At 48.2% G+C, this 25,284-nt stretch overlaps 1 protein-coding gene across 1 annotated transcript; it reads left to right on the top strand.

The window, feature by feature from the left end:
* Nucleotides 1-2,220: 2,220 nt before the first annotated feature.
* On the top strand, nt 2,221-23,267 carry SSUH2 (ssu-2 homolog). The gene is made up of 11 exons (XM_063941281.1): nt 2,221-2,398; nt 3,728-3,788; nt 4,029-4,158; nt 4,950-5,010; nt 5,092-5,216; nt 5,489-5,551; nt 5,643-5,728; nt 6,369-6,461; nt 15,863-15,977; nt 21,050-21,160; nt 22,629-23,267. Exons 1-11 carry the CDS (start codon nt 2,389-2,391, stop codon nt 22,773-22,775), a joined length of 1,002 nt encoding a protein of 333 aa, XP_063797351.1. The 5' UTR covers nt 2,221-2,388; the 3' UTR covers nt 22,776-23,267.
* The last annotated feature ends 2,017 nt before the right edge of the window (nt 23,268-25,284 follow it).

Below are 25,284 nucleotides of genomic sequence, written 5' to 3' on the forward strand. Positions count from 1 at the left end.
CGCAGGCGTGTCAGGGAAAACGCAGGCGTGGCTGGGTGAACGCAGGGCGGGTGTGTGACGTCAAATCAGGAACTGAACAGTCTGAAGTGATCGCAAGCGCTGAGTAGGTATGGAGCTACTCTAAAACTGCACGGAAAAACTTTGTAGCCGCTCTGCGAACCTTTCGTTGCTAAGCTAAAATACACTCCCAGTGGTAGGCGGCATAGCGTTTGCACGGCTGCTAAAAACTGCTAGCGAGCTATTAACTCGGAATCACCCCCATAGGGCGGAATACAGTGTGGGTCGGATATTGGGGCTAATTCAGACCTGATCGCTGCTGTGCGTTTTAGCACAGCAGGCGATCAGGTCTGATCTGTGCAGGCGCCGCAGTGCGTATGTGAATGCCAGAGATACGATCAGCATCTCAGCCCAGCGATTGCCTCTGCCTGATTGATAGGCAGAAGCATTTGCTGGCAGGAAGGGGCGGGCCGGCGGCATTCGGCCGCCGTTTTGTGGGCACGGTACAGGCAGTGCAGGCGTGCCTGGTCCGTGCGGGGGTTGGGCTGCGGCAAAAAGTCGGCTACCAGCGAAAGCAATGCTACGCATGTAGGGACTTAGTTGGCGGGTGTGGCTGGGGGAGGGCTAGACATGAGGGGCGGACTATTCCTGTGTGGGCGTCCCCCCGCATGTCAGGGTGGCTGATCGTAGCCGTACAAAATTTTGCACAGCTACAATCAGGTCTGAATTAGCCCCATAGTGCAGGGCAGATACACCAATAGTGCACTTTCTGTGACAGGGGATGCCAGCGATGTCCTCAGTGCGGGAGTGTTGGCAGTGTAGGGGTGCTGGCATAGTCCTCAGTGTGGGGTTGCCGGTGGTGCTGGCGGTGTCGGTACTGCTGGCTGTGTTGGCAGTGCAGGGTGCCAGGGGTGTCCTCACTGCATGGGTGCAGGCAGTGTCCTCAGAGTGGGGTTGCCGGCAGTGTCCGTACTGCTGGGGTGCCGGCAGTGATGGTGGTGTGGGGGTGCCGGCAGTGATGGTGATGTGGGGGTGCCAGCAGCGCAGGGGTAATCATCAGCATAGGACTTTCGGCAGTATCCTTAGTGCGGCGTTCTCATTTGCGCGGTGTTGGCCTCCATGTAGTCCCCTTAAAGTCTATGGGGACACGCTGATTGGCTGAGAGCCATGATAGACGACTCTCAGCCAATCAGCATACAGCTCATTGACTTAAAGGGACTTTGAAACTGGCGCCCGAGCCGAAACCGTGAGATCCGACAGCGGGATGTCATGGTTTCACCTCTGGTCGTGATCTGAGGCAGCCGGGGCAGATCCAAGCCCTTGCTCGACTACCTCGGATCCTGGAAGTTTAGAGTGGTTCAGATTTCTTAAAAATTCCGAACCACTCATCTCTAGTTTTCACCTTCCACTTATATGGAAGGTGATAACCTTCCACCTTTTATTATATGTATTGGGGTCTATTCAGTTCAAGTCGGAATTCACGACTTGTCGGAAAAACAGCAGTTTCCGACATTTTAAGGTAGAATCCAGATTCGACCTATTCAATCGAACTGGCGTTGATCCGACAAGTCAGAAATTCCGACTTGTTGGAAAACACGTGGATCGGCGGATTAGCCGCGGATACACGTGTTTTGTTGGATTAGCGGACAAATTTGACAGATTTTAGCCCCGTTTCCTACAATGTCAATATGACTTTAAAAAAGTTGGATTAACATTGTCGGAAACAGCCAAAATCTGTCGGATTTGGCTGCAAATTGAATACTGAAATGTCGGATCCTTATATACCATATATATATATATATATATATATATATATATAAAATTTATTTTTTTATGTAAAATGTTAGAAAGGTTACACTATATTCAATGTCTGAACCTCTGACGTCGCCTTCTGTTTATAGTCAATGAAAGCAACTTTGCCTAACAATGGACTAGTTCTGAGATGGTCTATTTATAGTCCATGAAGTGCGTGAAAACAATCCATCCCCAATGCTCCGTGTTTCTCTTTTAAAGGGCGATGCTAAGGGCTCCTTATCATCCACCGGCCATACTCTACACTAACGTCCGCTGAGTCAGCAGCCCATTGTCTGTCTGTCCCAAGGGATCTTCTCTAATCTCATCCATCACCTGAAAGTTGCCATCTAGCCGTGCCAGCCAATGTTTTATTGCGCTGTTATTCCCCCTGGGCATTGTTACAGTGTAACCAGCGATTCTGTACAGCGCTCTCCATACACAGCCAGCTACCTGTAGCAAGGTTGTCCATCGCATCTGCCCCCAGTACAATGTCTGTGCGTATTTACTCTGCTGGTGGAACTTCTTCCAGACATGGAGCTGCCTCAGGACCACTTTATCCATCTCTGATCTCCTGGAAGTGACCTTGGGACCACGGGGATGGAGCCAGGTAGATTTGTGGCCAAACTAATCCTAATTTATGTGCCATGGGCATTATCAGAATTCTGCCTATGTGCCTCTGATATATTCTGCTCGGCTAGGAGGCGCTGGGGATCGGTCCCACAATAGACCAAATGCTACTCACTAAGAGTAATCTAGGAATGAAACTTACTCTATGTTGGTGTTTGCCAAGTAATTCAGAACATTAAGGGGTCTGTTCATGGAGCAGTGAAAAGAGTGGAGACGTTGACATTTATAAAGTGCATTCTATAAAATTATACCTAGCAGCTAGGCTTGGATTTTCTCCTGTTGGTGTGGAACTATAAGTCTCAGCATGTGTGCCGATTACCCCTCCATAAATATAAGCTACAGCATAGCACTGTGGGCAGTTACAATATTCCCATTAGTCGGGAACGTTAACTATTAAACATCGAAGTACTGCTGCTGATATGGTATTTGTGTGTTATTTTAGTGCAATTGTGTTCATTGCTTATGGGTTGTGTGTGTGTGTGTGTGTAATGAAAATCAGCTGATAACCTCTACAATAAGAATTGGTATTGGTTTGTAAAAGTATGCAGGCAACTGTATTACAGGTTAAGTATCCCATATCCAAATATTCCGAAATACGGAATATTCCGAAATACGGACTTTTTTGAGTGAGACTGAGATAGTGAAACCTTTGTTTTCTGATGGCTCAATGTACACAAACTTTGTTTAATACACAAAGTTATTAAAAATATTGTATTAAATGACCTTCAGGCTGTGTGTATAAGGTGTATATGAAACATAAATGAATTGTGTGAATGTAGACACACTTTGTTTAATGCACAAAGTTATTAAAAATATTGGCTAAAATGACCTTCAGGCTGTGTGTGTAAGGTGTAAATGTAACATAAATGCATTCTGTGCTTAGACTTAGGTCCCATCACCTTGATATCTCATTATGGTATGCAATTATTCCAAAATACGGAAAAATCCCATATCCAAAATACCTCTGGTCCCAAGCATTTTGGATAAGGGATACTCAACCTGTACCACTATCCAGAATGTCTCCATATATCATCTGTAACGTTCTTTTATCCGGTCTCCTCTTCTCATGTCTGTCATATGGTTGTATCCGACGCCTGGTCGCAGCTGCTACTATTGTTTGTGTATTCACGGATTTTACATCTGTTGTATACCTGTACTATAATCCTAACGGGCTGGAACTGTTAAAATAAAAAATGAGACTCTGTCTGGTGGGCTGGATTACTGATGTCGGTATCTGGAAGACTTTCTGAGTTGTTGGTGACTTTTGAAAACCGACAAACATACGTTGTCTGTGTTGTCCACTGAACAGGAAGGAGCAGCGATGACCCTGCGCAAGGTGGTCCAGAGGACAGCGCCCGTCGGTCATACAGGTGAGAAGCATAGGGGGGAGATTGGGAAAAGCGTGGAGAGAAAGTAATAACTAAGCAGCGTCTACTTGCCACGGTACAGGCTGTGTTTGAAAAATGACAGCTAGGAGCTGATTGGTACTTTATTAGATGGGGGGGGGGGGAGCTCAGAATTTGCCCTGGCTAAGCCGCTGGCACTGCTGTCACATGAGATACCCTGGAAATGATCAGTAATATTAATACTTCACTTCTGTCCGCGTCCAGCAATGCGGTGATCACGGAGGACATGGCCAGGGATGCGCTACAGCGACACGTGTCCTCTAAGTGCTGCAGGAAGAGGTCGGCCGGAGAGGAGCTGGTGATCAAGGCGATGACACAGATGCCCCTGTATAGGGTAAGTGACGTTTCAGGTAGGTCTGGAGCTTTTTATGTTAAATATTCCAGGATTCCTACAGCGACTGCCTGTGCCTGGGACTTCGGTGCTGGGACTCGATGGGAGACTCTCCTCCTCCTATATATTGCACTATGTAAATTTCAGCTTTACATTTACCAATCAGCAAGAGCCAATATGCACAATCCATACAATATTTCATTACACAATTACAGTGTCGGACTGGGGCATGCAGGGCCCACCGTGGGAATGCAGTGGTAGGGGCCCATGTTAGGGGTGTGGCCAGTCCGCAGAGGGGGTGTGGCCTGCCACCTCATTGGTTTGACTAACCATTAGAGAGTGCAACGTCTGGGCCCTTTCATAAATATATACAGTAAATTCAGCTGCTGCAGGCATGATAATGTACCAGATTAATAACAGCAATGCTGGACTATGGTGTATAGAAAATACACCACAGTCCAGTATAAGGTAACATATGTATGATGTATAATTCAAGTGCACAGTCTGGAACCTGATCCTTAGAGCAGGAGGAGGGCCCCCCAGGCAGTAGGGCCCACCGGGGGTTTCCCCTTTACCCCAATGGGCCAGTCCAAGCCTGCATCAGATGCACACAATATAGTAGTAGTGTCCAGTTAAATGGCGGCACATCAGAAGATTTTGCTGCCCATTTATCAAGAATTGCATATACACTGCGATCTGGGCGTGATATCAGGATCGTCCATTTACCTGACCCCCGTGTCTGGGACAATACGACCCCGTGACTCTGTGTCTGTGTGTTCTGTCTTTATTCGCAGTATCGGCTGGAGAGCTTCACTGAAACCCGACATCTGGAAAAGACATGCAAACCGTATACCGGTGAGTACCGGAGGCACAACATCATGCTGCGGAAAGGTGATAACGGTAGAGTCGCTGTGTTCTAATTCTTGGTATCTGTAGGACAGAGAATCGACGGGCCGGACAGAGGGGACCCTCTGCAGCTATGGGACGTTGTCGTCCAAACTCCAAAAGTGTTTCATGAAGGTTCAAAGAAATGTCCTCTTCCTCATTCCGCAGCGCTAAAGGTGAGCGGAAAATCTGCGTTATACAGCGGGGACATGGTAGGGGTCAGTGGGGGATAGGTCAGTATTCTTTTCTTTTGAATTACGCCATTAAATGAAGATGGATGGATCGTAAGCTCTTAAGGACAACAGCCCCTATACTATTTACCTTTGTTATGTTCTTGGCATTTTCTTAGTAATTATAATAAATATAAAACAATTGTGGATGTCTACCATGCTATGCTGAGAGGCCACTAGGAGTGATATGTTGGTGACCTTGACCTATATTTCCGCAGGTGTGTCACAAGTGTCAGGGCCGGAAGCGATGTAAGTGCACTGGATGTGGGGGCTCGGGCCAGGTAAGTAGATGAATGCCCCTCTCCCCCCCCCCTCTCACCCCCCCCCCCCATTCCTTGTCTCTGTCTTCTGCATCTCTCTGTGTGTCCACAGTTCAGATGCCGCTGCTCCAGCAGCAGCAGCCGCCAGAGACCCAGAAACAAGAGGTGCCATGCGTGTTCCGGTAGAGGCCGGAGAAGGTGAGTGACCCGAATATACTGAGCGCCTTCTGTTCACTTTTTCTTCTCAAGCAGCACCTGCCTATGTAATGTCCTATGGGCAGAGTGCACCAGGCAATCTGTAAATATCTATATAATAGTTCTACATAATCCGTCCTTTCTCTGACATGCTCAGTAAGAGTCGGAGATCTCAGGTGATGACATCACTGACGCTGGCAGGAGTGAGTGGGGGTCAGAGATCAAACCAAGGCTCCCATTTATCAAACCTTGGAGAGTGATAAATAGCAAGGTGCTATTTATCACTCTACAAAGCTTGATAAATCTGGGCCCAGCTGTCAGTAACTGCAATGTGACTGTTACTTAGCAACAATGTTTTTTTTTGGCTACTCCCATCATTAGCACCAACCCACAGAGACAATGGTAAGATGGGGAACATTGCAGAAAGCATATATCCACTTTGCACTAAATAAAGCAATTAATTGCCCGCAAAGTGCTATTTGGACACTTCTCCCCCGGCCGTTGAAGCACGCTCCTGCATGTCCGCACCTCAGATTAGAAAATGGGGCCGGATAAATTCTGTGTGCAATGTCAAAGTTAAAAACAGGACCAAAAAAATGCAGACTAATCAAACGCAGGTGTCTTTGTTTTTTTTTACTTTCAGGTGCAGCAAATGTTCCGGACGGGGCAGACGAGTGTGCGCCTTGTGCAAAGGCGAGGGCAAACTGCTCCATTACCAGCAGCTGAACGTCACCTGGTGAGCACCTCTCATTAACATACAGCAGACGGGTCACGGGATGTGTGTGCAAAGTATTCGTTAGTAAGGAGTAGTCCCCTTCTGCAGTTTGTTAGGGAGACCTGACACTCCCATCACACTCTGGGAACAGGGGACATTTGGGGCTGATGGTGTAAGGGGTGTACACACCCACACGGGTCTGGCCACACCCACACAGCACTGGCCACACCCACACTGCACTGACCACACCTCCGCTTCTCGCAATACACCCTTAATGATATTATGCTGCAGGCCCATGTGGCCCTTAAGCTGACCCCAAGGCGCAAACATTTCCAGGTCTGGGCACCAATGAAATGCAAGCGCACAGAGATTCTTCACCAAATCATTCTTCTTGAGGGGAATTAAACTTATTTTATTAGCCGAGTAAATAGAAAATGGGAATATTTCCATCTAAACAGGGTATAAAGTAGAGATGAGCGGGTTCGGTTTCTCTGAATCCGAACCCGCACGAACTTCATGTTTTTTTCACGGGTCCGAGCAGACTCGGATCCTCCCGCCTTGCTCGGTTAACCCGAGCGCGCCCGAACGTCATCATGACGCTGTCGGATTCTCGCGAGACTCGGATTCTATATAAGGAGCCGCGCGTCGCCGCCATTTTCACACGTGCATTGAGATTGATAGGGAGAGGACGTGGCTGGCGTCCTCACCATTTAGATTAGGGTTGAGAGAGAGAGAGAGAGATTGACCTGAGGCTGTGATACTGTAGAAGAGAGTGCAGAGTTTAGTGACTGACGACCACAGTGACCACCAGCAGTGCAGTTGTTTGTTTTATTTAATATATCCGTTCTCTGCCTGAAAAAAACGATACACACAGTGACTCAGTCACATACCATATCTGTGTGCACTGCTCAGCCCAGTGTGCTGCATCAATGTATATATATATCTGACTGTGCTCAGCTCACACAGCTTATAATTGTGGGGGAGACTGGGGAGCACTGCAGTGCCAGTTATAGGTTATAGCAGGAGCCAGGAGTACATAATATTATATTAAAATTAAACAGTGCACACTTTTGCTGCAGGAGTGCCACTGCCAGTGTGACTAGTGACCAGTGACCTGACCACCAGTATATATAATATTAGTAGTATACTATCTCTTTATCAACCAGTCTATATTAGCAGCAGACACAGTACAGTGCGGTAGTTCACGGCTGTGGCTACCTCTGTGTCGGCACTCGGCAGCCCGTCCATAATTGTATATACCACCTAACCGTGGTTTTTTTTTCTTTCTTTATAGTCATACTAGTTACGAGTATACTATCTCTTTATCAACCAGTCTATATTAGCAGCAGACACAGTACAGTGCGGTAGTTCACGGCTGTGGCTACCTCTGTGTCGGCACTCGGCAGCCCGTCCATAATTGTATATACCACCTAACCGTGGTTTTTTTTTCTTTCTTTATACATACATACTAGTTACGAGTATACTATCTCTTTATCAACCAGTCTATATTAGCAGCAGACACAGTACAGTGCGGTAGTTCACGGCTGTGGCTACCTCTGTGTCGGCACTCGGCAGCCCGTCCATAATTGTATATACCACCTAACCGTGGTTTTTTTTTCTTTCTTTATACATACATACTAGTTACGAGTATACTATCTCTTTATCAACCAGTCTATATATTAGCAGCAGACACAGTACAGTGCGGTAGTTCACGGCTGTGGCTACCTCTGTGTCGGCACTCGGCAGCCCGTCCATAATTGTATATACCACCTAACCGTGGTTTTTTTTTTCTTTCTTTATACATACATACTAGTTACGAGTATACTATCTCTTTATCAACCAGTCTATATATTAGCAGCAGACACAGTACAGTGCGGTAGTTCACGGCTGTGGCTACCTCTGTGTCGGCACTCGGCAGCCCGTCCATAATTGTATATACCACCTAACCGTGGTTTTTTTTCTTTCTTTATACATACATACTAGTTACGAGTATACTATCTCTTTATCAACCAGTCTATATTAGCAGCAGACACAGTACAGTGCGGTAGTTCACGGCTGTGGCTACCTCTGTGTCGGCACTCGGCAGCCCGTCCATAATTGTATATACCACCTAACCGTGGTTTTTTTTTCTTTCTTTATACATACATACTAGTTACGAGTATACTATCTCTTTATCAACCAGTCTATATATTAGCAGCAGACACAGTACAGTGCGGTAGTTCACGGCTGTGGCTACCTCTGTGTCGGCACTCGGCAGCCCGTCCATAATTGTATATACCACCTAACCGTGGTTTTTTTTTCTTTCTTTATACATACATACTAGTTACGAGTATACTATCTCTTTATCAACCAGTCTATATATTAGCAGCAGACACAGTACAGTGCGGTAGTTCACGGCTGTGGCTACCTCTGTGTCGGCACTCGGCAGCCCGTCCATAATTGTATATACCACCTAACCGTGGTTTTTTTTTCTTTCTTTATACATACATACTAGTTACGAGTATACTATCTCTTTATCAACCAGTCTATATTAGCAGCAGACACAGTACAGTGCGGTAGTTCACGGCTGTGGCTACCTCTGTGTCGGCACTCGGCAGCCCGTCCATAATTGTATATACCACCTAACCGTGGTTTTTTTTTCTTTCTTTATACATACATACTAGTTACGAGTATACTATCTCTTTATCAACCAGTCTATATATTAGCAGCAGACACAGTACAGTGCGGTAGTTCACGGCTGTGGCTACCTCTGTGTCGGCACTCGGCAGCCCGTCCATAATTGTATATACCACCTAACCGTGGTTTTTTTTTCTTTCTTTATAGTCATACTAGTTACGAGTATACTATCTCTTTATCAACCAGTCTATATTAGCAGCAGACACAGTACAGTGCGGTAGTTCACGGCTGTGGCTACCTCTGTGTCGGCACTCGGCAGCCCGTCCATAATTGTATATACCACCTAACCGTGGTTTTTTTTTCTTTCTTTATACATACATACTAGTTACGAGTATACTATCTCTTTATCAACCAGTCTATATATTAGCAGCAGACACAGTACAGTGCGGTAGTTCACGGCTGTGGCTACCTCTGTGTCGGCACTCGGCAGCCCGTCCATAATTGTATATACCACCTAACCGTGGTTTTTTTTTCTTTCTTTATACATACATACTAGTTACGAGTATACTATCTCTTTATCAACCAGTCTATATTAGCAGCAGACACAGTACAGTGCGGTAGTTCACGGCTGTGGCTACCTCTGTGTCGGCACTCGGCAGCCCGTCCATAATTGTATATACCACCTAACCGTGGTTTTTTTTTCTTTCTTTATACATACATACTAGTTACGAGTATACTATCTCTTTATCAACCAGTCTATATATTAGCAGCAGACACAGTACAGTGCGGTAGTTCACGGCTGTGGCTACCTCTGTGTCGGCACTCGGCAGCCCGTCCATAATTGTATATACCACCTAACCGTGGTTTTTTTTTCTTTCTTTATAGTCATACTAGTTACGAGTATACTATCTCTTTATCAACCAGTCTATATTAGCAGCAGACACAGTACAGTGCGGTAGTTCACGGCTGTGGCTACCTCTGTGTCGGCACTCGGCAGCCCGTCCATAATTGTATATACCACCTAACCGTGGTTTTTTTTTCTTTCTTTATACATACATACTAGTTACGAGTATACTATCTCTTTATCAACCAGTCTATATATTAGCAGCAGACACAGTACAGTGCGGTAGTTCACGGCTGTGGCTACCTCTGTGTCGGCACTCGGCAGCCCGTCCATAATTGTATATACCACCTAACCGTGGTTTTTTTTTCTTTCTTTATACATACATACTAGTTACGAGTATACTATCTCTTTATCAACCAGTCTATATTAGCAGCAGACACAGTACAGTGCGGTAGTTCACGGCTGTGGCTACCTCTGTGTCGGCACTCGGCAGCCCGTCCATAATTGTATATACCACCTAACCGTGTTTTTTTTTTCTTTCTTTATACATACATACTAGTTACGAGTATACTATCTCTTTATCAACCAGTCTATATATTAGCAGCAGACACAGTACAGTGCGGTAGTTCACGGCTGTGGCTACCTCTGTGTCGGCACTCGGCAGCCCGTCCATAATTGTATACTAGTATCCAATCCATCCATCTCCATTGTTTACCTGAGGTGCCTTTTAGTTGTGCCTATTAAAATATGGAGAACAAAAATGTTGAGGTTCCAAAATTAGGGAAAGATCAAGATCCACTTCCACCTCGTGCTGAAGCTGCTGCCACTAGTCATGGCCGAGACGATGAAATGCCAGCAACGTCGTCTGCCAAGGCCGATGCCCAATGTCATAGTACAGAGCATGTCAAATCCAAAACACCAAATATCAGTAAAAAAAGGACTCCAAAACCTAAAATAAAATTGTCGGAGGAGAAGCGTAAACTTGCCAATATGCCATTTACCACACGGAGTGGCAAGGAACGGCTGAGGCCCTGGCCTATGTTCATGGCTAGTGGTTCAGCTTCACATGAGGATGGAAGCACTCAGCCTCTCGCTAGAAAAATGAAAAGACTAAAGCTGGCAAAAGCAGTAGCACCGCAAAGAACTGTGCGTTCTTCGAAATCCCAAATCCACAAGGAGAGTCCGACTCCAGTTGTGTCGGTTGCGATGCCTGACCTTCCCAACACTGGACGTGAAGAGCATGCGCCTTCCACCATTTGCACGCCCCCTGCAAGTGATGGAAGGAGCACCCGCAGTCCAGTTCCTGATAGTCAGATTGAAGATGTCAGTGTTGAAGTACACCAGGATGAGGAGGATATGGGTGTTGCTGGCGCTGGGGAGGAAATTGACCAGGAGGATTCTGATGGTGAGGTGGTTTGTTTAAGTCAGGCACCCGGGGAGACACCTGTTGTCCGTGGTAGGAATATGGCCGTTGACATGCCTGGTGAAAATACCAAAAAAATCAGCTCTTCGGTGTGGAAGTATTTCACCAGAAATGCGGACAACAGGTGTCAAGCCGTGTGTTCCCTTTGTCAAGCTGTAATAAGTAGGGGTAAGGACGTTAACCACCTTGGAACATCCTCCCTTATACGTCACCTGCAGCGCATTCATAATAAGTCAGTGACAAGTTCAAAAACTTGGGCCGACAGCGGAAGCAGTCCACTGACCAGTAAATCCCTTCCTCTTGTAACCAAGCTCACGCAAACCACCCCACCAACTCCCTCAGTGTCAATTTCCTCCTTCCCCAGGAATGCCAATAGTCCTGCAGGCCATGTCACTGGCAATTCTGACGAGTCCTCTCCTGCCTGGGATTCCTCCGATGCATCCTTGCGTGTAACGCCTACTGCTGCTGGCGCTGCTGTTGTTGCTGCTGGGAGTCGATGGTCATCCCAGAGGGGAAGTCGTAAGACCACTTTTACTACTTCCACCAAGCAATTGACTGTCCAACAGTCCTTTGCGAGGAAGATGAAATATCACAGCAGTCATCCTACTGCAAAGCGGATAACTGAGGCCTTGACATCCTGGGTGGTGAGAAACGTGGTTCCGGTATCCATCATTACTGCAGAGCCAACTAGAGACTTGTTGGAGGTACTGTGTCCCCGGTACCAAATACCATCTAGGTTCCATTTCTCTAGGCAGGCGATACCGAAAATGTACACAGACCTCAGAAAAAGAGTCACCAGTGTCCTAAAAAATGCAGCTGTACCCAATGTCCACTTAACCACGGACATGTGGACAAGTGGAGCAGGGCAGGGTCAGGACTATATGACTGTGACAGCCCACTGGGTAGATGTATGGACTCCCGCCGCAAGAACAGCAGCGGCGGCACCAGTAGCAGCATCTCGCAAACGCCAACTCTTTCCTAGGCAGGCTACGCTTTGTATCACCGGTTTCCAGAATACGCACACAGCTGAAAACCTCTTACGGCAACTGAGGAAGATCATCGCGGAATGGCTTACCCCAATTGGACTCTCCTGTGGATTTGTGGCATCGGACAACGCCAGCAATATTGTGTGTGCATTAAATCTGGGCCAATTCCAGCACGTCCCATGTTTTGCACATACCTTGAATTTGGTGGTGCAGAATTTTTTAAAAAACGACAGGGGCGTGCAAGAGATGCTGTCGGTGGCCCGAAGAATTGCAGGACACTTTCGGCGTACAGGCACCACGTACAGAAAACTGGAGCACCACCAAAAACTACTGAACCTGCCCTGCCATCATCTGAAGCAAGAAGTGGTAACGAGGTGGAATTCAACCCTGTATATGCTTCAGAGGTTGGAGGAGCAGCAAAAGGCCATTCAAGCCTATACAATTGAGCACGATATAGGAGGTGGGATGCACCTGTCTCAAGCGCAGTGGAGAATGATTTAAACGTTGTGCAAGGTTCTGATGCCCTTTGAACTTGCCACACGTGAAGTCAGTTCAGACACTGCCAGCCTGAGTCAGGTCATTCCCCTCATCAGGCTTTTGCAGAAGAAGCTGGAGACATTGAAGGAGGAGCTAACACGGAGCGATTCCGCTAGGCATGTGGGACTTGTGGATGGAGCCCTTAATTCGCTTAGCAAGGATTCACGGGTGGTCAATCTGTTGAAATCAGAGCACTACATTTTGGCCACCGTGCTCGATCCTAGATTTAAAGCCTACCTTGGATCTCTCTTTCCGGCAGACACAAGTCTGCTGGGGTTCAAACACCTGCTGGTGAGTAAATTGTCAAGTCAAGCGGAACGCGACCTGTCAACAACATCTCCTCCTTCACATTCTCCCGCAACTGGGGGTGCGAGGAAAAGGCTCAGAATTCCGAGCCCACCCGCTGGCGGTGATGCAGGGCAGTCTGGAGCGACTGCTGATGCTGACATCTGGTCCGGACTGAAGGACCTGACAACGATTACGGACATGTCGTCTACTGTCACTGCATATGATTCTCTCACCATTGAAAGAATGGTGGAGGATTATATGAGTGACCGCATCCAAGTAGGCACGTCACACAGTCCGTACTTATACTGGCAGGAAAAAGAGGCAATTTGGAGGCCCTTGCACAAACTGGCTTTATTCTACCTAAGTTGCCCTCCCACAAGTGTGTACTCCGAAAGAGTGTTTAGTGCCGCCGCTCACCTTGTCAGCAATCGGCGTACGAGGTTACATCCAGAAAATGTGGAGAAGATGATGTTCATTAAAATGAATTATAATCAATTCCTCCGTGGAGACATTGACCAGCAGCAATTGCCTCCACAAAGTACACAGGGAGCTGAGATGGTGGATTCCAGTGGGGACGAATTGATAATCTGTGAGGAGGGGGATGTACACGGTGATATATCGGAGGATGATGATGAGGTGGACATCTTGCCTCTGTAGAGCCAGTTTGTGCAAGGAGAGATTAATTGCTTCTTTTTTGGTGGGGGTCCAAACCAACCCGTCATATCAGTCACAGTCGTGTGGCAGACCCTGTCACTGAAATGATGGGTTGGTTAAAGTGTGCATGTCCTGTTTATACAACATAAGGGTGGGTGGGAGGGCCCAAGGACAATTCCATCTTGCACCTCTTTTTTCTTTTCTTTTTCTTTGCGTCATGTGCTGTTTGGGGAGGGTTTTTTGGAAGGGACATCCTGCGTGACACTGCAGTGCCACTCCTAGATGAGCCCGGTGTTTGTGTCGGCCACTAGGGTCGCTTATCTTACTCACACAGCTACCTCATTGCGCCTCTTTTTTTCTTTGCGTCATGTGCTGTTTGGGGAGGGTTTTTTGGAAGGGACATCCTGCGTGACACTGCAGTGACACTCCTAGATGGGCCCGGTGTTTGTGTCGGCCACTAGGGTCGCTTATCTTACTCACACAGCTACCTCATTGCGCCTCTTTTTTTCTTTGCGTCATGTGCTGTTTGGGGAGGGTTTTTTGGAAGGGACATCCTGCGTGACACTGCAGTGCCACTCCTAGATGGGCCCGGTGTTTGTGTCGGCCACTAGGGTCGCTAATCTTACTCACACAGCTACCTCATTGCGCCTCTTTTTTTCTTTGCGTCATGTGCTGTTTGGGGAGGGTTTTTTGGAAGGGCCATCCTGCGTGACACTGCAGTGCCACTCCTAGATGGGCCCGGTGTTTGTGTCGGCCACTAGGGTCGCTTATCTTACTCACACAGCGACCTCGGTGCAAATTTTAGGACTAAAAATAATATTGTGAGGTGTGAGGTATTCAGAATAGACTGAAAATGAGTGGAAATTATGGTTTTTGAGGTTAATAATACTTTGGGATCAAAATGACCGCCAAATTCTATGATTTAAGCTGTTTTTTAGGTTTTTTGGAAAAAAACACCCGAATCCAAAACACACCCGAATCCGACAAAAAAAATTCGGTGAGGTTTTGCCAAAACGCGGTCGAACCCAAAACACGGCCGCGGAACCGAACCCAAAACCAAAACACAAAACCCGAAAAATTTCCGGCGCTCATCTCTAGTATAAAGACCACCAGCCCGCCGTCACTTAGGCTTCAAGCCTGGGGTCACCCCTCCTGGAGGACTGCAGTGGTCTCTGCCTCCGTCAGCTCTTCTGTGGCAATATTGGGAGATGTAGCCGAGCTATACAGGGGAGGAGGGGACAGTTGTTATACCAGGGTAATAATAGTAAATATTACAGTGTTTAGCTGAATCACAAACCCTGAACGGTAGCTGTGTGTAGTAATGTATTACACCACATATAAAACACATCATTGCATTGTCATACAGCTGAGAGGTGACTAGTCACATGTTTGTGCTATTGTTCCTCCTGTACTGGGGAAATGGCCATTTGCATCAGGTTGGTTGCCATGGTTACAGCACATTTTGCATGTGCACCACTTTTCCGTAATGTCCCCCCTGGGTGATGCTTCCTCCATCTTATAAACACTTTCTCCTTCAGTCAGAGCAGCAGGTCTGTCAGCGATATTAGGAAAGCCTCTGATGAGGTGTTAATAAATATATACTGTGTGTGTGTGTGTGTGTGTGTGTGTGTGTGTGTGTGTGTGTATGTATATATATATATATATATATATATATATATATATATATATATTAACTGTCTGTGTTTATTTGGCAGTCACAGTGTATGTGTGTATGAGGGATTAGGAGCTGGTGTATATTATATTAGCGTACTGTATACACTGTATATGGTCACTGTCTGGGCTGCTCAGCCCCCACATGTCTGGGAAGGTCATTCATGGGACAGATTCCAAATCTATTATGTGTACAGAGAGAATTACTGTGTGACTCTATAGTACATAGATGCTAAGATGTGGACAAGAGTTGAGGTCGGTCTATGTATGTATGTATGTATGTATGTATGTATGTATCTATCTCATATCTATCTATCTATCTATCTATCTATCTATCTATCTATCTATCTATCGGGCATTGTTGGGATTTGGGGGTCTATAACACATTATATTGTTATTACAGGAAGACGCTACAGTCCGAGTTCCTCTCTAAACCCCCAGCCCTGGAGCCCAGTTTCCCCCTCAATCTCCTCCAGAAGGTCACCGGGGAGGTGGTTTTAAAGGATGACGGGGTGGCGGTAAGTGGACTCGCTCAACCTCGTTTTGGGGCATTTGCTGAAAACCCGTAGTTCCTAACCGATTTTTCCAGAAAAAATAGTACTGCGTATGATAAATGGTGCTCCAGCCAATCAGCTCCTAACTGTCATGTGGTTCAAAACTGACAGGAGCTGATTGGCTGGAGCACCATTTATCATTCATAACAAGTGTTAACAAGAATATCACTTGTTGTTAAATGTGCCCCAAAGTGCTGGAAATACAGATAACAAAAAAGAAATAACTCTACAGTATATGTGCAGCTAGAAAAAGTAGCCTAGAGGAGCCCAGACAGGACTGAGGCAGGTTCAGGGGTGTATCTTGCTGCCAGGTCAGAGCCTGGAGCCAGAGACGTGGACACCAGACAGGACTGAGGCAGGTTAGGGGGTGTATCTTGTAGTCAGGTCAGAGCCTGGAGCCAGAGAAGTGGACACCAGACAGGACTGAGGCAGGTTCAGGGGTGTATCTTGCAGTCAGGTCAGAGCCTGGAGCCAGAGACGTGGACACCAGACAGGACTGAGGCAGGTACGGGGGTGTATCTTGCTGCCAGGTCAGAGCCTGGAGCCAGAGACGTGGACACCAGACAGGACTGAGGCAGGTTTGAGGGTGTATCTTACCATCATGTCAGACCCTGGAGCCAGAGACGTGGACACCAGACAGGACTGAGGCAGGTACGGGGGTGTATCTTGCAGTCAGGTCAGAGCCTGGAGCCAGAGACGTGGACACCAGACAGGACTGAGGCAGGTTTGGGGGTGTATATTGTAATCAGGTCAGAGCCTGGAGCCAGAGACGTGGACACCAGACAGGACTGAGGCAGGTACGGGGGTGTATCATGCAGTCAGGTCAGAGCCTGGAGCCAGAGACGTGGACACCAGACAGGACTGAGGCAGGTTTGAGGGTGTATCTTGCCATCATGTCAGACCCTGGAGCCAGAGACGTGGACACCAGACAGGACTGAGGCAGGTACGGGGGTGTATCTTGCAGTCAGGTCAGAGCCTGGAGCCAGAGACGTGGACACCAGACAGGACTGAGGCAGGTTTGGGGGTGTATCATGCAGTCAGGTCAGAGCCTGGAGCCAGAGACGTGGACACCAGACAGGACTGAGGCAGGTTAGGGGGTGTATCTTGTAGTCAGGTCAGAGCCTGGAGCCAGAGACGTGGACACCAGACAGGACTGAGGCAGGTTCGGGGGTGAATCTTGCAGTCAGGTCAGAGCGTGGAGCCAGAGACGTGGACACCAGACAGGACTGAGGCAGGTACGGGGGTGTATCTTGCAGTCAGGTCAGAGCCTGGAGCCAGAGACGTGGACACCAGACAGGACTGAGGCAGGTTTGGGGGTGTATCATGCAGTCAGGTCAGAGCCTGGAGCCAGAGACGTGGACACCAGACAGGACTGAGTAAGGTTAGGGGGTGTATCTTGCAGTCAGGTCAGAGCCTGAAACCAGAGACGTGGACACCAGACAGGACTGAGGCAGGTATGGGGATGAATCTTGCAGTCAGGTCAGAGCCTGGAACCAGAGACGTGGACACCAGACAGGACTGAGGCAGGTATGGGGGTGAATCTTGCAGTCAGGTCAGAGCGTGGAGCCAGAGACGTGGACACCAGACAGGACTGAGGCAGGTACGGGGGTGTATCTTGCAGTCAGGTCAGAGCCTGGAGCCAGAGACGTGGACACCAGACAGGACTGAGGCAGGTTAGGGGGTGTATCTTGTAGTCAGGTCAGAGCCTGGAGCCAGAGACGTGGACACCAGACAGGACTGAGGCAGGTTCGGGGGTGTATCTTGCTGTCAGGTCAGAGCCTGGAGCCAGAGACGTGGACACCAGACAGGACTGAGGCAGGTACGTGGGTGTATCTTGCTGTCAGGTCAGAACCTGGAGCCAGAGACGTGGACACCAGACAGGACTGAGGCAGGTACGGGGGTGTATCTTGCAGTCAGGTCAGAGCCTGGAGCCAGAGACGTGGACACCAGACAGGACTGAGGCAGGTTCGGGGGTGTATCTTGCAGTCAGGTCAGAGCCTGGAACCAGAGACGTGGACACCAGACAGGACTGAGGCAGGTATGGGGGTGAATCTTGCAGTCAGGTCAGAGCCTGGAACCAGAGACGTGGACACCAGACAGGACTGAGGCAGGTTCGGGGGTGTATATTGCAGTCAGGTCAGAGCCTGGAGCCAGAGACGTGGACACCAGACAGGACTGAGGCAGGTTTGGGGGTGTATCTTGTAGTCAGGACAGACCCTGGAGCCAGAGACGTGGACACCAGACAGGACTGAGGCAGGTTCAGGGGTGTATCTTGCAGTCAGGTCAGAGCCTGGAGCCAGAGACGTGGACACAAGACAGGACTGAGGCAGGTTCAGGGGGTGTATCTTGCAGTCTGGTCAGAGCCTGGAGCCAGAGACGTGGACACCAGACAGGACTGAGGCAGCTTCGGGGGTGTATCTTGCAGTCAGGTCAGAGCCTGGAACCAGAGACGTGGACACCAGACAGGACTGAGGCAGGTATGGGGGTGAATCTTGCAGTCAGGTCAGAGCCTGGAACCAGAGACGTGGACACCAGACAGGACTGAGGCAGGTATGGGGGTGAATCTTGCAGTCAGGTCAGAGCCTGGAACCAGAGACGTGGACACCAGACAGGACTGAGGCAGGTTCGGGGGTGTATCTTGCAGTCAGGTCAGAGCCTGGAGCCAGAGACGTGGACACCAGACAGGACTGAGTAAGGTTAGGGGGTGTATCTTGCAGTCAGGTCAGAGCCTGAAACCAGAGACGTGGACACCAGACAGGACTGAGGCAGGTATGGGGGTGAATCTTGCAGTCAGGTCAGAGCGTGGAGCCAGAGACGTGGACACCAGACAGGACTGAGGCAGGTACGGGGGTGTATCTTGCCGTCAGGTCAGAGCCTGAAGCCAGAGAAGTGGACACGAGACAGGACTGAGGCAGGTTTGGGGGTGTATCATGCAGTCAGGTCAGAGCCTGGAGCCAGAGACGTGGACACCAGACAGGACTGAGGCAGGTTCGGGGGTGTATCATGCAGTCAGGTCAGAGCGTGGAGCCAGAGACGTGGACACCAGACAGGACTGAGGCAGGTACGGGGGTGTATCTTGCCGTCAGGTCAGAGCCTGAAGCCAGAGAAGTGGACACGAGACAAGACTGAGGCAGGTTTGGGGGTGTATCATGCAGTCAGGTCAGAGCCTGGAGCCAGAGACGTGGACACCAGACAGGATGGGTCAATTTCCGCTAAACCACAAAAGTGAATCCAGAAATAGGATTGGCAGAGTAACTGGAGTTGTCAGGTCCAGGCAGAGAGGTCAGAACAGGGTCCACAAACAGGATCACACAATTTCCTCAGTCCTTTGGTCCCAGCTTACGACGGATGTGAATAACCAACTCTCCATATTCATTTGTATGTAGCTTGCTCTGTATATACTGTAAGAGGCTTCCATTTCTTCTGTGCCCTTCATCTCCATGCAGAAGATAAACCTTTTACAATAACAGACGTTATTTTAAATAATCCGCATCCCTCTAACATCACAGCCCGAGCGTTCTGCTCCATAACCCTTCAGCTAGAGCTGTAAACTTTATTGTAATGTGGACTATACGATCGTAAATAGGTCTTTCTCGAAGGGTATTGTCAATAATTCTATAAGCCCACGTACTACCCATCATTGCGCAAGCTAAACGGGTTATTGATCCGAACAATCTTATCGTAAATCTATCATCGTGAAACGCCCACGGCTTTCGCCTTATAAATTTAATTGGATCCCCCCCTCCGATTATATATAAATATATATTATTTTAATGTCGCCATCTCCTGTAATATACTTCTTGTCGGGGGCAGTCATCAGAGAATAATTTGAAATCTCTTAGCTCGGACACCGTGGTTAGAATAAGAGGAAGGCTCTGATTGGATGACTGCGGCACTCATCCAAGAGGTATCTGTTAGTATTGCACAAATTGTACAACAAACGCAACAACACACAGGCAGGAATCGCCATGGGAAGGGGAACATCAAATAGCGGCCGCATTGCCACCATTATAACATGCCTTGCGGCGGCACCCAGCCGTTACCTGTAAACCAGTCGCAGGTTTAACCATCGATGGTATGCTGGTGTGAATGGTGAAACCACCAATGGTGAAATGGCAAGTGACCATCAATGGTTGCAAACTGTGCAATGGATGATCAACCGATGATCATCTCTGTTCTTTTACTGACTGGCTTGTGGGCCAATCAGAACATGAGGGCAGGGCTTTGTGGGTGTCGGAGGGCGGAGCTGTACTCTGTGTCTAGTGACCTTGTAAAAGAGAGAGGAAAAAAAAACCCATTGGGTGGCTGTGTACCATCGATGGCAGGAAACCACCTGGTTCTTCCCCACAATGGCAAAAGTATTCACCATTAATGATTTGGAATAATCGGCGGTCGATGGCTATCCCTAATCAGGAGTGCAGACACAAGCCATCAGTAAGTAGCGTGCAGTGATAGCAACTATGGTAATCCCAGCATCGGATGGAAAAGCATCTCCATGGGGCCAGGCACTGATTGGCTGTTACTTCATCTCTCTCCACTTTATCTCTTTCCATACTTTCAATACATCTACCCCCAAATGAGTGACTAGGTTTGTAAAAAAACAGACGCTTAGGCGCTACATAGTAACTATGGAATATTTAAAAAAACAACACTGGGACAAAATAATCCCTGACCCCATGTAAAACAGAACAACAACAACAAAAACTCCACAAGCGCATAATTCAATACACCATCACCACGATTCACACAACCAGGCCAAAATGGCAGCGCTTGTTTTCTGATAAGCCACGCTTGTCAATTCATTTGTTTTCATCCACTTAGGATCAGAGATTTGGGAAAAACCCGGCACTATTGGGTGTTAGGCTGGAAGAAGCCACCTTAAACTCTCAGTACTAGGCCACAGCTGCCAGAAATCCCCACCCTCAACCCCTCGGAGGGTTACCATATCCCCCAGGCAGACGGGTATTAGATGCATCCTGGTGTCTATATTGCATTTCTGTACAGATCTGATAATCTCTTGTGGTGCATCATTGCAGGTTCCCCCTCCAGCCGCACTTGCAGAGTCCCCGGGGACAGCGAACGCCTTTGAAACCGTGTTCCAAGATCACAGCAAATCTTGCGGCTCCTCGTGTCACATCCTGAGGCAGGTACAGCAAATGTTCTCTGCTGCAGCTCCCTATCCGCCCCTTCCCAGCCGCCTCCGTGGTGTGCTGCAGATTAGCGCAGAGCTAATTGGTTAAATGTCTGCAATTTGCTGATTGGATCAATGTTATCAGAACTTGCATTATTTAGACTAGAAACAAAACACAAATTGAATTTCTTCATCGGGCCCAACGATCCGTCTGAGTCATTCAAATGACTTGACGCTCAGGCAAAGCCAAGTTCGCTCACCTCTAATGCTCCCTGACACCGGTTCACCTGGTAATTATTATAAGAGCAACTTGGTGCAATATTAGCTCGGATGCTGGAGCCTGGATGGACCCCTTGACCTTGTGGGCCCCTGGACATTTGCCAGTCTAGCCAACCTGTAGTTACAATGATATCTGTTAAATCTATTTGGCTCCTTTGTTGTTTTCATATTTTGAAGGTGGTTGGTTAAATCATTGTCCCTTTAAATATACCGGCTGGCTCGCCAAAATCGTGCCAGTTCCTGCATCCCACAGGCTTATTACATAAGAGCTCAGGTCTACTTAAGTGAAACCGATAAGTTTTTAAATGTTTTTCATCCCTAAAGCCTTTCATCCTTCATTGTTACTACAAAGCATTTCGCATGTGCTTCTACAACCTATTATAAATGCTTTGAAGTGTTTAGTTCAAAAACTAATGTAAGCGGATAGACCCTTTCCGACAAGTGTTTATTTTACTTTACATCAATTTTGAGATTTCCTGCAGTGTTCAGAGGCTGTAGCACTCAGTTACCTATAATAGGCGTGGGAACACCCGTTATGTCCATAATATACAATGCCGCCAGGAGGCTGTTGTGTGATTCAGCCAGTGGCGTAACTCATGGAGGTAACATTTGCACAGTTTCTTCTGGGAAAACTGACACCTTGCGTATTTAGAGAGCACATTTTTTGCACTTTGCATACCCTTATTTTGGAGAGGTTGCTCAAGGGTGTCAATGCACAAGAAGTGTACAGGTGAGGGGGTGCAAGACACAAGATCAACCCACCCACATCATCCACTTCAATTTACGCCAAAGTACTAATTTAATGAATGGATATCTATGTTTAGATATAAAACAGAATACTAAAGTAGTTTTACGAGGCAACACTGTATGCATATACCTATAATTAGGTAAGTGTCTTACGTGATATCTAAATAAATGACTTAACACTTATTTCTGATTGAAAAGACCGTAGGCTAAATATTTATAGGTCTGCATTACCACAGACTGCCACAAGATGGTGCTAGATACTTTATTTAGTGGCAGAGCAGGAGCATTGACTTACAGTAGCACTGATTTCTGAAACAGGAGCTTGACCATGGTTGGTGATGGGTTTGGATTTTGTCAGGGTACTGTAGGGCGACGTGCTACAGAACAGCCGTACAGTCTCGTAACTATTCTCTTCTATAAGGTGACCCTGTTCTAATGCCCTTGTGTTTCTCACACAGCGTAAGACGGTGGAGGTGATTCCAGTTGCACACGTTCAGTATGAGTACAGGGGACAGAGCCTCTCATCCCATGTGTATGGCCGGGAGCGCCGAGTATACGCTGATCCGCATCCTCCGAGTCTCTGCTGCAGCTGCTCAGTCATGTAAGAGGCTCCGGCTCAGGGGCTCATATACTAGAAGCCAATACTCCGCATGCAGCCAATAGTGCTTTACACCCGGGGTTCCGCTGTCCTGCAGGCTGCGGGGTTCCACTGTCCTGCAGGCTGCGGGGTTCCACTGGCTTGCAGATACAGCTTTTTCGTTATAATAATTACTTGCAATGCAGTGTGAACACTCCGCTATTTAATACCACATTCACCTGGGTTACTATGCCAAATATAAGTATTATTATGCACAATTGTAAGGATAAACTGGCCTACAGGGCAGATAGCACATGCACCCCGCAGCAGCAGTGTCATCCATAAGATGCGTCTACCTGTAGGCGATCAGGCCGGACAATGAAAATAATGACGGACCTATTGTGCCTTTGGGCCTGGATCTTACATCAGCATCCTTACTAACTCGGCTCTGCCTGTGCAAGTTCTGTATGTTTTCCAAACCTCTCCTTATTAATGACATTTGTTGGGGGGGAGGGGGGGGGGTGTTTATAGTTGTAGTTTATAAGTGCCTATTGTAGAACAGTGATAATATAAATAAGTGACTTCCTTCCCATTCTTACCCTTTTAATGATCAGCAACATTGACATTTACTACCCCATGGGCGTTACAATCTGCTTGTTCTTTATACTGGGCCATATTTGATTTTTTCCCCCTACAATTTCATTCAGTCAAAGTGAGACATTGTGACAGCTGCTCAGTAATACTGTGATAAATGTTCTCTAGTCCAATGACATGTTTGTTTTGATGTTACAGAGATCCGTTCTGGTGGCTGGCGTACAGTGCAGAGCCCCGTTCTGGTGGCTGGCGTACAACACAGAGCCCCGTTCTGGTGGCTGGCGTACAGCGCAGAGCCCCGTTCTGGTGGCTGGCGTACAACACAGAACCCCGTTCTGGTGGCTGGCGTACAGCGCAGAGCCCCATTCTGGTGGCTGGCGTACAGCGCAGAGCCCCGTTCTGGTGGCTGGCGTACAGTGCAGAGCCCCGTTCTGGTGGCTGGCGTACAACACAGAACCCCGTTCTGGTGGCTGGCGTACAGTGCAGAGCCCCGTTCTGGTGGCTGGCGTACAGCGCAGAGCCCCGTTCTGGTGGCTGGCGTACAGCGCAGAGCCCCGTTCTGGTGGCTGGCGTACAGCGCAGAGCCCCGTTCTGGTGGCTGGCGTACAGCGCAGAGCCCCGTTCTGGTGGCTGGCGTACAGCGCAGAGCCCCGTTCTGGTGGCTGGCGTACAGCGCAGAGCCCCGTTCTGGTGGCTGGCGTACAGCGCAGAGCCCCGTTCTGGTGGCTGGCGTACAGCACAGAGCCCCGTTCTGGTGGCTGGCGTACAGCACAGAGCCCCGTTCGGGAAAGGCTGGCTAATAGCGCAGAGCACAGTTCTGGTGGCTGGCGTACAGCGCAGAGCCCCGTTCTGGTGGCTGGCGTACAGCACAGAGCCCCATTCGGGAAAGGCTGGCTAATAGCGCAGAGCACAGTTCTGGTGGCTGGTGTACAGCGCAGAGCCCCGTTCTGAAGGCTTGCGTAAAGCGCAGAGCCCCATTCTGGTGGCTGGCGTACAGCGCAGAGCCCCGTTCTGGTGGCTGGCTTACAGTACAATTCTTTTTACTGTGAACAGGACACAAAGTAAAACCCTATGACAATACAGTATACAGAGCAGAGACCAGTCGATGACAGAGCTGTAATTAGCCGGGTGGATAAAATTTGAGAGAATAAATGTTTTCAGGAGACAGAAACTGTGAGACACACGGAAGCCGGACTTGGTAGTTCTGTGTGAGGCCCCTCGGGTAGGATTAGCCCACACTTTCCTGTCTCATTGAGAAGCACATGTCTGTGTCTGGGGAACCAGTTATGGTGGATATGTCTCCTGTCAGAATGAAATGATGTCAATTTGTAAATAAAACTCTTTCTGGGTAGACTGGAAATACATAGGAAGATAGGAAAGCATACACCAGCGTACACATCCCGACTGCTCTTACCGAATGGAGTTTTTACATCCCAAATAAATACTTGTTCATACAGTATGGGGTAAAACTGTACTTTCATTTACATAATATCCCCCAATATGTGTTTATCTTGATAAAATAAAATAAAAACTTGCTGTTTTATAAGAGTTCTGTCTTACTCCACTAGGTGGCGCTGGCACAGGGGGACAGTACAACTGGTTCCGTCTTACTCCACTAGGTGGTGCTGGCACAGGGGCACAGTACAACTGGTTCCGTCTTACTCCACTAGAGGGCGCTGGCACAGGGGCACAGTACACCTGGTTCCGTCTTACTCCACTAGAGGGCGCTGGCACAGGGGCACAGTACAACTCGTTCCGTCTTACTCCACTAGGTGGCATTGGCACAGGGGCACAGTACAACTGGTTCCATCTTTCTCCACTAGATGGCGCTGGCACAGTACAACTGGTTCTGCCTTACTCCCTAGGTGGCGCTGAAACAGGGGCACAGTACAACTGGTTCCGCCTTACTCCACTAGGTGGCACTCCCACAGAGGCACAGTATG

The sequence above is a fragment of the Pseudophryne corroboree genome, chromosome 9, assembly GCF_028390025.1.
Source record: "Pseudophryne corroboree isolate aPseCor3 chromosome 9, aPseCor3.hap2, whole genome shotgun sequence".
Taxonomy (NCBI): domain Eukaryota; kingdom Metazoa; phylum Chordata; class Amphibia; order Anura; family Myobatrachidae; genus Pseudophryne; species Pseudophryne corroboree.